Raw genomic sequence first — 17,122 nt, 5'->3', positions numbered from 1 at the left:
TGAAGGTCTGGAATCAATGGCAGCTTTCACTGGCTAAAGCCCGCCAATAAGGCCATTTGACCGAACATATCAAACAACCAATCATTGTTCGTTTCATTCAGCGTCATGTTTCGGTGTGGGGAAATGCCGCCACAATAACAAGTAAAACTCTTGGATGTATTTTAAAGATTCTGTGCTGTGACCTTTAAATATTTGACATACTTTTTGAGCGCTCGTCATCACAGTTGTAAACTTGAATTTCATAAGGGGGTTTGGCGCCACAGTCTTTTTGTTTCGTTAAAGAACACGACACACACGTCTCGTGGAAATCCTGTTTAATACAACCAATCTGATGATGACTTCAACACTCCTGAAGTGTTTCCATGTTTGTGTCTCATATGCATCAGACGTCTAGCCAACGGTCCGTGGCAGTGACGTCTGAGGCTGAGACTACGAATGTCTAGTACCGGCCTTGGCACAAAGCCAATTACTTAATTACAGTAACAATTACTTGATTTTATATCGTCTTTACAATATATCACTCAATGTTTTTCCTCAAGCAGTGTTTTTATACATGAAAATAATTATGTTTAAGGAAGAGTGTACCTGCAAAGGGATCATCATCCAAAAGTTACATCTGATCTACTGCATGCATCTTCATTAATACTCTGCATTGAATGACCTGCATGAGTCTTTAAAATGAATGTCTAAATATAGTCTGTTATGGGAATTTACACGTCAATCAGCATAATTGACGTTTGTGCCTTTGCCAGAGTAATGGAGAAAAATGTCCTTATGGGGTAAAAGACTCTCCTGGGACAATCGTGCACATGCACAAATAAGGAGCAGCTGGAGGGGAGTACTGGAACTCGAAAACGCTGGACCCTTCAATCCACAGACTGCTGTGCTCCTCCTATTTCTGTTTTATCTCTGACAGCTGACCACCTGGGACTGCTGTGAGCATCGACTCAAACTCCCGCCCAATCACACACTCCCATAAGCTAATGAAGCCTGGCCAGTAATACGTGAGCTGAGCTATAGCACAAGATGATCTTAATGACAAGAGCAAGACAACCTCAAGAACTGCGGAACTGGATGCTATGAATAACCTTTTTTTCTTCAATAACTTTCAAATGGCTTAGTAAAGGTTTAGACAGAAAGAGAGAACAGTAATGAGTGTAAAGAGGCTAGTCATTAATCTGCTGAAAGCTGAACAGATTATGACATCATCATCAACGTCCAATGCCTGAATCGTATTGATTCAGAACACAGGACAAAATGCATGCAGTTACACAGCAAAAATTACAATAATAACACTAAAATCTAAATTTTGGTTAGGAAAACCTCTAGATTTGAATGCATCTTCTTTGCTGGTTGAAGGACTCCCTCTGTCACAAATAGGTCTTTGCACAGAGTTTGCAGAAATAACACAAATACGCCCAAGGTTTGTTTTTTCTTTGAGCACCAAACTCAAAGAGCATTAAACTGTATGCTACTGGCTCCCTGAGTTGAGCTGAATGTTCAGGGAGAATGAAGCACCTTGAGGCAATGCCACAGCTGCTTGCTAAAACACAAGGCTACATCTAGATCTTTTTGGCTTTTTTAAACATATGGTCCTAAACTAGCAAGCCCTCAACAGAAAAAATCAATTTTGGCAATCCTGCAACCTTATTTTATTGTATTTTATTCCAAATCTTTCTAACAGGTTTGTAAAAATGGATATAATAGGAAATGCTCATATAAAGCGAACAAAAAATAAATGGCTCATACAATATTTAATCCAAACCTGCCACCATTACTATTATTTTATTTTATTTTATTTTATTTATAAGTTTAATAACTAAAAATGTAAAAATGCAAAGATATATATAGAAAATGCTCATATAAAATGCACAGAAAATAATGGGCTCGTATAATATTTAGTTTGACCTTCTGAGGTTGACAATCAACATTTTGAAAGGTGAAAAAAAATCAGTTGCACAAAAATGAAAGTTTTCTTGAACAGTATATGCATATTAATAACATATTACTGAACTTATGCAATTCATAATAATATTATTATAAAAAATTACAATAATACATTTTCTCTGATCATCAAGGATACATGAAACCATAACATGTTTCACTGCCTAAAAAGTACATTAAATTTCCTTGGAAAGGAAAGATGCTGTTGTGAGTGGCTGGAACGGCCTCATCCTGTGTTTTATCCCATCAGATATCATGACCCCAGTGTGAACGATAGAAGGGTAACAGTGTTTCTGTTTTGATGAGCAACGCTTGTGACCTCACTCACTTCCTCAGAGGTCAGGAGGAGGTGTGTGTGAGCGAGTCACGGATGGCCAAGCAGCCATACATGGAGTGTTTTGGTATTCCTCAGCACCTGTTTGGCACCCGACTGCAGACGGAGGCAAGACATGAACAGACATAACAATCCATTCTAGCAGTATTGAGCTCACAAAGCTACTCTGGAAATATGCAGAGGAGAGGGAATTGACATCACTGACTTGTAACATTTTATTACCAGAATTCCACATTCACCTCCGTTTCAGACTGTAGGGGGAGCCATCGTACAATCTACATATCTGATGACGATAATGGGAAAGATACCACACCATTATACTCTGTATTTAGCTCTTAGAGAATCAATGGAAAGACATTGCTAATGAACATATTCAAATCCACCCGAAGCTATAATTATAATTATAAATATATAATGTATAATAATTGCAATTAATTAAAATATTTAACCACCGATTTGGGACAAGATGGTCTTGTCACATGAGATTATTCCCCAGGTCTATATAGGAAGATTTTTCAAAAAGAAGCTGTAATGTATATAAATGTCACAGATTTTCTGAGGTGAACTGGCGTGTTGCAGTGGCATTACCCCTGCAGCCAATTAACACAAGCTAGGAGAGCCTATACCCGACTGTGATTGGCTGAGGGCACTCAGGGGATCTCATTACAGCATGGTAGTGCAACTCTTCACTGGCACAGCCTCTGACGGCAGTTTGATCACTGGCTCAAAGAGTGCCAGCATGGACAACCACATCTCCAGTATTCTTTTTCAACCAAAGCGTCACAGTTCTTCATATTCTATACTGTTTTATATGCAGAAAGTACTCGTAAGGTAACTGATACTGCTGATGTGATGAGCTAGCCTGATTGCAGTCAGCACTTCAGTGATGAACACACCCCAAACCGTCAGTATTACATTCTGACAGAAAATCCTGCACCGGATATTAATGAGAACTTCAATCTTGTGGGGTGCTATCAGATTTATGATTTTTCACCTGATGGATGATAAACCGTGAGACTTGGAGTGATTCTTTATAAAGTCTGGCATTTATAATAATAATAACAATCAGAAAATCTCTTTTTGGAAACAGAACTACTGTACCTTCAGAAAAAAATATGGACAAAATCAATAAAAATAAAAATGTTTTTAATATATCTTTTTTGATGTATCAGGCTTGTATTTCATTGCATTTGTAATCTTTAAAGCATTAAAGCATCTATTTAGTACTCTTTTTTTTATTCATACGGGAATAATATATTAGATTATTAATATTAATATAACAAATCAAAATTATGATAAGAATAACAAACAGCAATGAAGTCTGGGCTACAAATATATATTGACTTTAAGGGACAGTTCACCCAAAAATGAAAATTACACATTGATTCATTCACTTCAGAAGGCCTTTATTAACCCCTCCGGAGCTATGTGGAGCACTTTTTATGATGTATGGATGCAGTTTTTTGGGCTTCAAAATCTTAAACCCCATTCACTGCCATTCTAAAGCTTGGAAGAGCCAGGACTTCTGAAATATAACTTATACAAATGTATTCATCTGTAAGAAGAAAATGAACTACTGTATACAGGAATCTCTAATGTATTGTTATTATTAATATTAACAGATTCATTATATTATACTAATTCATTCATAACAATAAAAAATGTGCTTAAATACATACAAGTTTTAATATACATACAAGTACCCATTCTAAATATATATTGCAATTATTACATTACATATTTTGCATTTATTTTTATGCAAGTCATTTCTGACATTCAAAAGTGAATAACAAACTTCTGGAAATGTTTTCGTTGCCAGACCTGACACAGAAAGCCTGTGGAGTGATGTCATGGTAAGAGAGGCAGGGGTGCAGTTTGAGGGTCCTGGCTGATTTACGTACATGCTTTCAGTGAATGTGGTCGGGAAAAAAGAAGCACTGTACAGATAAAACATACTGTATAAACACTAGACAGACAGATAGACGCTCAAATGCATTAAGAACACTCCTAAAAAAAAAAAACCTCCATCTGAAGACTGGTCTATTAACACAGAGCCGAATGGATCCGTGACTGTGTGCAGAATGATGAGCTTATAATCCAGACAGATATATAAAGCTCTATAATACAAACAGAATGAAGCTTGGTAAACAAGCCTTTACCTGAGCTTCAGCTACAGGCTACGGCCTGGAGAAGACCCAATGTCTGCAACTATAGTGTGTGTGTGTGTGTGTGTGCGTGTGTTTACACCACACCATGCAGTGAGAACCGGATTTAATGACTGTTTACAGGCCGCGATGACGTGTGTTCCACACATACACAGCTGTCAGTGCGGTAACTGCCTCTTCACTGTGTGTTCACATGCCTCGACTAATTTAAAGGGAAGCCAGGACTTGTGTGCATCCTGCTGGGATGTTTGCCATAGTGGAATGGGGGAAGGGTGACGTCCGTATGTCAGGATACAGTCTGATGCCATATGGGGACGAAGCCCAAGGACTGAGTGTGTTTTTATTCAACAAAAGCCTTTGTGCACAGTTAAAGGGATAGTTGTTCATCCAAAAATGAACATTTTGCTGTCAAAGTTATTTTTAGCTATGGTTCATCACGTTCAATGGTGGGAAGCTCCAAAAAGGACTAAAAATATTACAAAAGAACCATAAAAAAAGCCTTATGTGCTATATTTTGAGACTAAAACTGAATATTGACTTAATTTTGGCGTGCTTTCATACTGATCTATTTACAGGTAGGGCTTCAAAAAACTATAATGAATGAGTGATATAAACTACCTTTATGGTACTGTCGTGGTGCTATTTTTGGAGATTGACAGCTTCACAATAAACTTTGTGAACTCCCCCCTTATCTATCAGCCTTATGTTCTGGAGTTTTCCTGTGTTTAACTGCTCACGGCGTATCAGACATTTCCAGGTTTGCTCATCCGTAGCGCTCCTGGCTTCAGAGAGCTTTGCAATGACAGCAGAATTAAAAAGCCTCTTTAAAATAAAGCACATGCTTACTTTCATATTTTTATTGTATTCTGAACGCACAATTTTGTCTGTTTCAGGGGTTTACCAAGTACTTAAACTCTAAGTTTAACAATGATTTGTGATGGATGGTGTCTGGGAGCAAAGTATTTGACAAAAAAAACACCTCTGGGACTCTTACACCCTCTGATATCTCCCTACGCCTGCCTTATCCATTACCAACCATTATCACTCCACATGAATGAATAATCTGCAATGAATTTCTAATGTTCAATTTCTCTGTGACGCCATCACACAATTTATCATTCACAGTGTCTGGTGAAGCTGGACTACTACTGTAGGTGATAACACTATATGGAAATGGACTGGTAAACGGACAAGCAGAGGATGGATGGGCCAGTAAACAATGCATGAGCACACACCCACCTGGAGCCTGACATCCCCCTCTTTCCTCTGTCAGCCCATTAAAAACAGCTCAGATGCACAAACCTGCTTTGCATTATGGACAAAAGGAAAACAGATTGACAGAGGACCACTTACTGGGAAAAGAGTTGGCATCAGAATCAGCAGAATACCACCACCTGCCCACCATCAGCAAAACCCATTTCTAAGAAATAAAAAGTGTCAAAATATATATATATACACACACACACACACACACACACACACATATATTATATATATATATTTATATACATCTCTGACATACATACATATATAGTTACGCCTGATAACCGATAAACCAAACATTATTATTCTATAATACTTTGACTAAATAAATTTTAAATAAATGATTAGAAGATATATTTAATTATTTTTTAATTAGAATAAAACACAAATTCATTAAGTAGAATTAAAACAAAAAAAAAAATATTATGGCTGACAACTGATAAATAAAATAAAAAACATATATATATATATATATATGGCTTATAATACTACAATATAGGATTTTGTCTAAATAATTTAAAAATAAGCTACAACTAATAAAAATGACTAATTTTTTCATACTGTATAATGGGCACTATAAAAAAAATATTAATTTTGAGATTTGCTAAAGTTACAGGCATTTAAAAAATTACCTTTAAATGAGCTTTAGATTATGGAAAAGATCATCTAAAGGCAAAAATAAGCAGCACAACTAAATTTCCGACATCAGCTGACACTGATAAATTAAACAATCTCTAATATATCAGCGGATAACGGCTACGGTACCGATTTATTGCACATCCCTTATCTGATCTTTTAAAATGACCAAATATCTATCCAGACTTTACTGCAAAACTCTGAACAAGCAATATCAAAACCCAGACCTCCACAATAATGTCAAAGAGAGCTCAATTATTCCCCAGCACCTCCAGTGAGATCTTTATATAGACCTTCTCTGTCTACAGAGTGAAGCAGCCTGGATTACAAAGAGAGAGTGGCTGGAAGCAGAAGGGTAATGAGTGACAAGCATGCATCAGCAAAAAGACAGAGCTGCCTAATTACAGCTTATACTTCTTCAGCTCTAGCTCTACTTAAACACAGGAGCGGATGGAAGCAGGCACTGAAAGAATGTGAGGTAAGCTTCACTTCATGATCCCTGGATATTACTTCATCTCTGATGTTCTGAGTGGCAGTTGAAAAGCATCTCCCGAAATGAATAATTTTGATTCAACCCCCGAAAAGCAAGGATTGTACACTTTGTTCCGGAGTCTTTCATCATCATTTTTTCATTCGTTACATCTGAAGAGGGCAAGAGAAAAATGAACAGGCCGTCTCGGCTGAGGCAACGCGTCATTTTAGTTTCCGCTGAAGGGATTTCCTTTTTTCTCTCTCTGTCTCCTTCTTTCCAGTAGATTAAAATCCTCTCCTTCCAGTCTCTCATGCATAATTATGTTCATCACAAAGGATGAGCCTTTTAAATGGGCAAGAATTGCAGATGAGGCTGGATTGATTGGTTGCCTGGAGTTCCTCTCATATTAGACCTGCATCGTTTGCTAGATTCCACTTCTGAATAGGACGATACAATACATTTCTAATAATAATTTTCTCTGAGCTTTAATTGCACTGGATCTTATATGAGATAATGAATAATATTACTCAGAATAATATCAATTATTAACCTATTTTCTTGTTATCACTCGAAAGCAATATGTGAACACTGAAAGATAATGTTTTTATAGTTTAATTGTTTCATCTTAAAAGAGTCGTCGCTACTAACTTAAAAATACAAAATCAATCAGACCAGTCTGAAAATGGCAAAATGAAAACGAATAACAACAAGTCTCAAAAAAGAAAATCAATATAGTTCTCAAAAGCAGCATAAAAAAGGACCTTTCCCACAAACTACAGTCTGTTTGAAGTGAGACAATAAAATATGTCAAATATGTTTGGTCTCTGCACATCTATCTTTGAAGAGGAAGAATAGCCAAAGCATGTCTCCCTGGTCCTCTAATATAATTCAAACAGTCCACCCCACTATAAAAGTGTCCTAAATTTGTCCGGCCTCAAGAGTGGCTTTCAATAGAGCCTTGCACAAGAGTAAAAGAGCTTCAGAAAGGCTCTCGCCGACTTCAATCAATAGTTCAGAGGAGAAGAACCACAGAGAATGTTAGGAGGGACTTTACTACCTTTTTCCTAATAACAGTTTTACCACATAAATCGAAGTCCTAAAAGATGATTAATAATTGCGTGAGGGTGTGGAAATAAAGATAGAACATACATTTTTGGACGTGCATTCCCTTTAATTCTGGGCTTTTAGAGTTTTGGACTATTTCAAGTCTTTCCACCCTGCTATTTGCACTCTTTATTATTATTCTCAAGAACAGAAGTTGTGGTACATCTGTGGACAAAAGACTGGAAACAGTTTCGTGTTTGGGTTGAGAGTAAAATAGCTAAATATTTCCGACCACGTCACTCAGTCTGACATTTTCTTCCACTTTAAAATGGGAAAAAGTCAGTCTCATCTTTCCTTTCTAAAAGCTTCCTCTTTAGTGGCTATTGTGCCGCCCCTAGCTGTTTTGCAAGGGTAATTTTGTTTATATAAGTTACATAAAGGCATGCAGGCGTGCACAGCTCTGTCAATGGATCTGAAATCCACCAATTCGTTTGCTGTCTCATATAAAAAAAATAAACTTTTGAAGAGTCCTTCATATCAAGCTTTCTTGAAATGCTATGAGCAAAAATAGAATGAAGGCAGAAAACTCCCATTGAAATGTCATTGAGAGTTTCCCGTGGTGAAAATAACTATCTTTCCAATAACACGCAGGGGACACTTGAAAATGATATACAGTAATGAGATACAAAAGTGGTCTGAAAGGGAAAAACGGCTATCGTGGCAAACATGGGCTGAAAAACGAAGTAAAGATCTTCAATGTTTGCAGCTCTGCATCATTAATTGTACAATTCAATATCTACAATTTGCTCCCGAGCAAAAAATCCTAAAGAGAGGAGCATGTGATAAACTACATGACCGATTTCAAATTTAAAATAGTGGCCAGAGAGGAAGTTTGTGTGCGTAAGGTTTAAAGGGTCAAGCAACATTAAACAGGAGATGAACTGACCTATTCGCAAAGAGGTCACGAGCGCCATAAATTTTAGATGTGCAGCAGAGAGAGACCGTGCTGGGCAATGTGCTGTGAGATGCATAAAATATGGAGCCCCAGGTGGATGGGACAGGCCAATATCCAGCCATTACTCAAGCTTTGAGCTGACAGACCACTGGCTAAATGTTACATCATTAAAAAGCATTCAAGAGCTAAAGTCTCAGTAAAATGTACACAAGTTTGTGAGGCTTCAACAGAACCTAAAGATGTGCCATTTTCTTAACATACATTTAAAATGACAGTCATTTTACAACAAGAGATTTAACACGTTAAAAGATTCAGCACCCACAGAAAGGAGTTTATGATCTGAAAGGTAAGCTTTGGTACGATAAGACTGGATAGATTGGATTTCGCATGCATTTGAAAGGTAGGGCGATTCACTTTGTATTGTTTAGGCAGAGCTGATATAAATTTAATGAGTCCTCCCGAGCTCATTCAGATCGAATAACTAGGAGAGCAAGACGTATGAATCCTTTCATAAACGGGCTGATAGGAAAACCATTCATTCAGTTTAAAAATAAACCATATTAGAGATTCACAGAAATCATGAAGTGACTGTTCAGCTGCACCACAAAATAAAACAACGACTCATCAAACCAAAGAATGTGTCACGTGATTATACTGCTGAATGTAACCTAATTACACCGTGTAAACCGCAACCCTGGCTCTGAAATATTAATAGATGCTAATAAGAATATTGGCACTGTGTCAAAGGAAAATGGGAACACTGCCTTCACTCATGATGACATGTTTGTCAATGAAGAAAAATGACTAAATAATGAGTTTTTCCATATTGGAGTATGAGATTCCGACAATACACACCACTTGCCATGGAAAGCAATGTTCCCTTAAAAAGAAAAATACATCGTAAGCTTGATCAATCACAAACACACACACACACACACACAGACAGACCGATAGATTTCCCAGAGATCAAAACAAACAAGCATTCATGAGTCTCATATAGGCAAAAGGACTGAACTAATACAAAAATATCTGCAGGCTTCTCTTGTAATCTCTCCCCACATTGTGGTGTAGTTTCCCATCCAGCCAAGAGGCCATGGATTAGACAGCATTGCTTACTCACCCACAGACAGTTCAGTGATCTGTCTAGGGACGTGCTGCTGTCTTTCTGCCACCGTTTGCCCACTTGATCAGTCAAATGATTCAGAAAAATTCCAGTGTCTCCTCTGAATAGAGAACTCAAATCTCTCACGTTGATGTAGAATGATATAGGTTTCTTCTTCTTGCTGTAAGGTAAGTCAAAAAAAACTGTGACATCCAATCCACGAGCAACTTTTTGAAGTCTGGTTAGAAGTCTAAAAAAGCCTGACTGCAGGCAAAGAGGGCAAAAAAAGCCTGGAGATTCCTTTCCAAAACACAGGCTCCAGCAAACAGGTCGGCCCCGAGAGCCCCCTCCAAAGGTTTGGAAAATATTTGCAAATGTCTGGTGACGCACTGGAGGCAAACTCACAGATGCAGACAACCAGTCAGACAACCCATAGGAAACAGGGCATAACTGAGAGATTCATAAAGTCCTGCAATGAGAGTATGACAAAAAAAAAGAACAACTACCTCTCCATTTCTACACAGTGTTTGAGAAGGAAAGACGGGATAAGGCAGGCACCTTCAGACACAAATGCAAGCCGCACAGAGTAAATTAATAATAGCCTGTGCTTCCACAGTGTGTTAGTTTAAACCACTAGATCAGGTTGCCTGACATCTACAGTTTCACAAGACCTTTATTTTACAACAGCCTAAAATCTTCCAAAAAGCAATTTCCTTAAGCCTTGATAAAACATCACAAGGGGCTCCTTCTGAATCCATAATCATTCCAAATAGTATTAAAAATAAGACATTGCATTCCTGGAAGAAGGCCCTTGTCCTTGGTTTGTGCCCTGAAGGCAGGTGAGGAGATATTTTTTCCTTGTGAAATGAGATCTAGAGAGTGAACTCATACTAAAGATGACAGCTGGAAGGCAGCTATGAACAAGCCGGAAAAGAACCGGAGAAGAACTTGAGAACTCTGCCATGAGACACCCAACGATGAGAGTTCCAAAGCTGAGATCATGGAGATCTGGCTTACAGGAACACTATAATCAAATTATGTCATAATTTAGTCATTATTAGGGATGGGCGTTTTCCCAAATATCACATTAGAATATTTGAGCTCACAAAACGAATATTCGAATATTCGTTTATTTAAATTAAGTTTAATGAGACAGACGTTGTTTTTCAGCAACATTTATTGTTTCCATAATTTTGAACAAGCTTACACACAATAAGCTTGAACATATCGTGTTTTGTAGCTGAAAACCTTTAACAATGCGTGCAAACAAACAAAAGTACAGTAATACAAAAGTAAGAAATACGGGCATGTAAACATGATCGGGGGAAAGTCGGCTCCTTAGTCTGTTAACAATAAGGCCAGCCGTGGAGAAAACACGCTCTGACGGCACAGACGTTGTCTGGACTCACAAATAACGGTGTGCTAAGCGAATATGTTTTGTGAAGCGCTTCATGTTTTGGTTTCACCACTGAATGGGATCCTCATCTGGTGGAATGCGAGAAGAGGAGTTTTCACTGCATTCTCCAAGTTAGCGGTGTTTATTCGTTACTTAAGAGATGCCGCAACAATGTTCTTGAATTCGGTCACTTTCTGTGATTCTTCAAGGCTTATTTGAAGTACTGTAGAAGACCGCGGTTCTTATGGGCTGTTCACATATCACGTCTTTTGCACGCTCAAGTTAGTTATTTCCAATGTAGGCGCACGGTGTGCACTCATAATGGAAGCGACACGGTTGCGATGCAAGTTAAAAACATCTCAACTTTTCAGAATGCCGCAGGCGCGCCGTAGGTCATGTGACAAGAACTAAACATTCAGCTTCATCCTTTCCTGTAACAACGTTGGAAGCTCAGCCAAGATGAAGGAACAGTTGATCATAGCTGTATATGAATTGCCATTTTGAAATAAATTCAGTAGCAGAGCTACTGCAAGCGATTTTTTGTGCTGCAAATCCATTTATCCTTTGCTGAAATTTCCGCGTCTTCATGGAGAGAGCACGTCATTGTTGCTTAGCAATGGCAGATGCCTCCACGCATTTTTAGGCGCGATATGTGAACGGCCCCTTATTCATTCATTAATTATTTTTTGGCTATACTGGTTGTGCCCTATGTTTTTGATTCACTAAACCGAACTGGCTCATATGAATCATTTATTTGTGATCTAAGCCATAAAACGAGATTCTGACAAAATAGTGACTTAAATTTCCATCTGGTTGGGAACTACATCACATGAACACAGGAGTTTCATCTTCATGCAAGGTATTCCTTAAAATACACAGTATGTATGCCCCAGGTAGAACCGCAGGAGACGATGTCAGGAAGAACCACAAGAAGACAACTTCGAGAGAGTGCTATGTGTCTGTGGATATAGAAGTAATGGACAATGTCTGAATCAAAAGATCTAAATATGTGTGTCTATGGAGGAGGCGACAAAAACGCCTGTACCCTTCCACTACAAAACAACTGTAAAGCAAAGGATAATTCAGAAGATTCAGTTGAGTGCGTGGCTCACCAAATGCTAGGGAGCAAATTACAGAGCCATGGAAAACTGGTGGGCTGCTGTGGTGAATGAAGTTTTCTTTAGTCACTAATTTTAGCCAAGCTGGGTGGAAGCACACAGTCAAGTTGAGCTATTAATGAAATGACTGTACTAATCTAAACAAAATGATAGAACAAAATAGCATGCAATTTCAATGATAAAGAACAAATTAAGCCATGTTCTGTATGCGTTTTAGGGCCTTATTTCTATGACTTATTTACTTATTTAGTTTTTCACTAACCATGCATAAATGTTTTCTCAAAAACACAAACATCTACTGTACATTCATGCTGCTCACATATTATTGCAGCCCAGTTTCTGATAATTAAAGCATAATTAGACTTTAGCCAATAACATGTTATTAAGATACTAGAAAAAACAAAGGGCATGTCAAAACTTCTCAAGTGCCCCAAACTCCTTCAGACCACAGAGGGTTAAATTCCAAAAGCTGTACTTAATAAAATTATTCTTCATGAGATGTTTAATTTTTCCCAGCTAATACGCATTAGCTACGCATTACTCTTGGTGAATACTTTCATTTCATAGAAGAAAACACTATAAAAGTTTACTGCAATGACAAAAACATGTGAAAATAATAACTTGGGTATTTCACATACTGTAAAAGACCATGAGTATCTATAAATTAATGTTGCCACATCTCACCCTAACCTGAGTTGTCTTGCCCTAAACTGTCTAATACTGGTAAACCATAATGTGTGAATGGACAGAACAGGTGTTTTGCTAGAGAACGTCAAAAACATATTTTTTCTCCTACCTTATCGTCCGCACTGAAATGCAGTATTTCCACATCAGATTCAACATGAGGGCATTTCCTGCCTGGCTGCTTGATGAGGGTCTTCGAAACAAGGTGGTGTAGATCCAAAGAGGAGGAGAAGAAAATACAGTGGAGCTCAGCATGTGCTGCTTGACTCAACTCAACTCCAATCATCCAGACTAGCCGCTCCTTCCTCTTTCCCTTCTCTCAACCACAAACGGAGTGCTACGCTTGAAGTGCTCATGAGTGGGGAAATAAAAAATCACTTATTCATTCACCCCCCCCACCAGTTCAAGTTACAGCAGTTGTTGCTGCTTCTGAAGTAAAGGCATCTAGCTTTGTTTATGCAGCCATACCTCAACGTTCCCCTCTGAGAGAAGTCGTCTCGCAGCAATCAAAGGTTCCCATGCTAGCCAAGGAATGGAGCATGCTATGTATGTACATCAGAGACATATCCGGATGTACTCGTTCTCCTCCAGCAGATGCACTGTCAGCAGCAGGCAGGGTGTTTCTTTTGGTTCGGAGGTTGTTAAATCATGGTTTGTGTCAAAAGGGAAAGGCAGGCCCGCTCGGGTAACACTTACGCCAAATGTGACACATCTCCCTAAGGAGGCCAGGGAGGGTCTGACCAATGTTTAAACTCTCAAATATGACTTGTGGATGTAGTTAATTAGTCTCAATAACATCCAATAAGTGTCGTAATGGAATTTGACTGTAAAAACGCTGATGCTGTTGAGCTGAGGGAGGCCAGATTTGTCCTGAAGAACAGGGCTGGAGGAGGCTATGAGATCATAATCAAAGCCTGCCATTGGAGTAAAGGCTTGGCACGCTCCATGGAAATGGATTATTCTCGAAAACTGTAACTTAAAGCCTTGCACACCAACACTGGAATACACATGGGAAAGCATGTGAAGAAAAGCCATGAAGAAGAAAAACTGGACGGGAGCCACTCAAAGAACTGTGCAGGAACATGGAAATGAAACTAACTACTCAAATTAACTTTTAGGTTGGCTTAAAGTTCTGCAAATACAGATGAGTGAAATATAAAGTGAGATATATTTTAGATGATAACATTTGTTATGTTTGGCTCCGTTCACCTCCTCACTGGTTTACCAGAAACTATCCCACAACCTTTGAGATAAAGTGTCCACTGTAATTTAAAGGGACGGCGAATATTAAAACATTTTACTGTTTTTATTTTTTATTTTTTATATAACAGAGTTTATGCTGTGAAGCCAACTTAAAATGTACAAGGAAAACTATCCAAAACAAGTACTCGTGTACACTATTTTTCAAAAGTTCGGCTTATTATCAATGTTGAAAACCACATAATAATTTTTGTGGAAATGGGATAAAATTTATTTCAGGATTCTTTGATGAACAAAGTTTGAAAAAGAAATCATTTGTAATATGATGCATGTCTTTACTGTCACTTTTGATCAAGTTAATGGATTCCGGCTGAATAAAAGTATTCAGTTTTGATTATATAAGGCAAATTCAAAGACCAAAGTTGTAACCTTTAAATCACCGCAGTAATCTTACGGGAAGCCTGGTGTTCGTTTTTCCATAGGAAATATAGCCTGCAACAAAATATTATGAAAGCAAATTCACAAATGAAAAATTTAAATCTGCTTGCTTTCCATGCCAACTTGCCTGACAATTCACATGCTGCTGAAAACAGAAACCCTTTTCAAAAGGATAGGAATAATCACCAGCACCTTTCTGAAGCATCCTTGTTGTGTTGTTTCAAGACTGTTTGAAGACTGCCACATCCTCCAAAAAACATCCTCTCTTTCTCTAATTACCGTCCAACACATTCACCCACACATGTCTGGACAGAAAGAAACGCACATACACACTGGAACACATACACATGTTCTTTTTTTCGTTTCTTTTTTTCTGTAGCCTCAGCGGCGAAAGACTGAACTAAATACAATTTGGACAAAAGCATTGTAATTCAAGGCACAGAGCACACAAACATGCACACAAACCAAGTCCATCATAGAGTGGGGGGCTGCTGTATCGCTGTTAAAGCTGACAGTTTAATACTGGCTAATAATCCCAACGGGAAGTGTGGAACACATTATGAGGAGGAATTTATGACTACACCTTTATTTATGACATGGATGTGCAAGTTTAATATCTTACTATGTAGTCTCCATCTGACAAACTAAAATGATTAAAAGACAAATCAATATTTATTTGGTAAGTAGTCACATAATATGAAGGATAATGTACAGTTACACTGTTATTAATGCAATAAAACCACTTTAAGATGATACTGTACATTAACTCTTTCATATTAGCTTCACCTGAGACTTAGTTATGTCATTTCAAGTCATTCATCATCATAATCACAGTCTGGCACAGACTAAAAGACTGCTTACACAATGTCCAGATCAACTACACAACACCAGAGTGCAAATACATAAATAAATAAAAATAGAAATGAAAAAAAAAAAGCAATGGGAACATACAGTTCACTCATATTTACACAAATTAAATAAAAGAGCGAGAATGAACAGAAAAGAAGCCCTGTTTCTGCTTCACCACAATTACAAGCAAAAAGCTCCATAAAAGGTGAGTCTGTTTTAAGAAATGACCACAGCAGGGGAAAAAGCAACTTTTGGTATTTTTTTTATTTCAGAGTCCAGACTTCAAAGAACGTTCCAGCCTGGCATGTGTACACCCACCTCCACAACCGAGGTGAATATTAATGATCTGCTCTGCTAATCTGCATACGGAAGGGATGCTGTGTTTGTCCCCACTTTGTGGTAAGCTACAATAGTTTGAAAATGCACAGAATATGTTTCTAGACTACAGACATACAGTAGATGTAGTTTCTGTAGAGGCAAATGTAGATTCAGTAACAACAGATTCAGAATGAGAACTAAATGGAGAACAAACTGGTGTAATCAGCAACACTAATGACTGTATCATATTAATCAGTGAAGCACCTGTATGTGAAGTAATATTAGGTTTTGTTCCAGTCTTAAGGGGCCAGCGCCCCTTAATATACTTTATATATTAATGCAGCTATTAGAGGCACCTTCAGCTAAAAGAGAATCCAATTATCTAGATAAATCAAATTGTCCAGAGAAAATTAATGTTTGCCCAACAAAAACGCAAAATGTTAATGCTTTTGAATCATTTTAATGTGCTCTAAAGAGGTTTCAGTGGGCCGCTTATATCCTGACAAACTCCTACACTAAGTATCTAACATATAGCATGCCGAGAATAATAATAAAGGGAGATTTTTCTCTTTTGTTTCTTCCGTTTTGTTTTTAAATGTGAGGTTGAAAGTCACTAACGACACTGCATATTGTGCTAGATTGGCAGCATTGCACTGCGCACAAAAGCCACGTTGTGTGAACCGCGCAGTTTCCACTGATTACAGCAGTCAATTGAAGGACACGGTTAGGCGAGAAGGTCAGCACAAACAGTTGACAGGGGATTTCCTGAGTCGCTGCTCGAGTCAGAGATGTCCGGATTCCTTAGTCAGCAAAGGTTAAGCACAACACCATCAAGTTGTTTTTTTATTTATGGTGGTCACAGGAGGGGAAGAAGATGGGAGACCCATAAACTTCCTGGAAATTTAAGATTATGGGTCTCCCATCTTCTTCCCCTCCTGTGACCACATTAAATAAAAAAACAACTTCCATTGTATTTCCAGGCAGGTTTTGACTGCATTACATGCCCAAATCCCTTCACCAAATGATTTCAGTTATTTCAAAGGTCCTTAGTTACAGCTTACAAAAGCATAAGAACCGAAACCCACAAAGACACTGACAATAAATAAAGTAAACAATAGGGAAAAAAACTGACAAATAATTTCCAGATTTTTGCCACAAAATTCCATTTAATTATGCATGGAAAGCACATGCTCTCTTTCTCCTG

General features: G+C 38.0%; 2 protein-coding genes across 7 annotated transcripts in view; both read right to left on the bottom strand.

Moving 5' to 3' along the window:
• Positions 1-17,122, bottom strand: part of LOC127968178 (CMP-N-acetylneuraminate-beta-galactosamide-alpha-2,3-sialyltransferase 2) — a 310,280-nt gene that overhangs the window by 110,845 nt on the left and 182,313 nt on the right. The window lies entirely within an intron of this gene.
• Positions 1-17,122, bottom strand: part of iqsec1b (IQ motif and Sec7 domain ArfGEF 1b) — a 166,382-nt gene that overhangs the window by 44,949 nt on the left and 104,311 nt on the right. Inside the window, exon 1 of one of the 6 annotated variants that reach the window (XM_052569161.1) lies at positions 13,226-14,197. The exons of the other annotated variants lie outside the window; for them this stretch is intronic. Within the exon in view, the coding sequence (XP_052425121.1) occupies positions 13,226-13,368 (143 nt within the window). The 5' untranslated portion in view covers positions 13,369-14,197. Of the gene's footprint in view, positions 1-13,225; positions 14,198-17,122 lie in introns of those variants that run through there. 6 annotated transcript variants of the gene reach the window in all.

Source organism: Carassius gibelio, chromosome B11 (assembly GCF_023724105.1).
Source record: "Carassius gibelio isolate Cgi1373 ecotype wild population from Czech Republic chromosome B11, carGib1.2-hapl.c, whole genome shotgun sequence".
Classification (NCBI taxonomy): Eukaryota; Metazoa; Chordata; class Actinopteri; order Cypriniformes; family Cyprinidae; genus Carassius; species Carassius gibelio.
The sequence above is the reverse complement of the archived record's forward strand: the minus strand, read 5'-3'. Positions and strand labels throughout refer to the sequence as shown.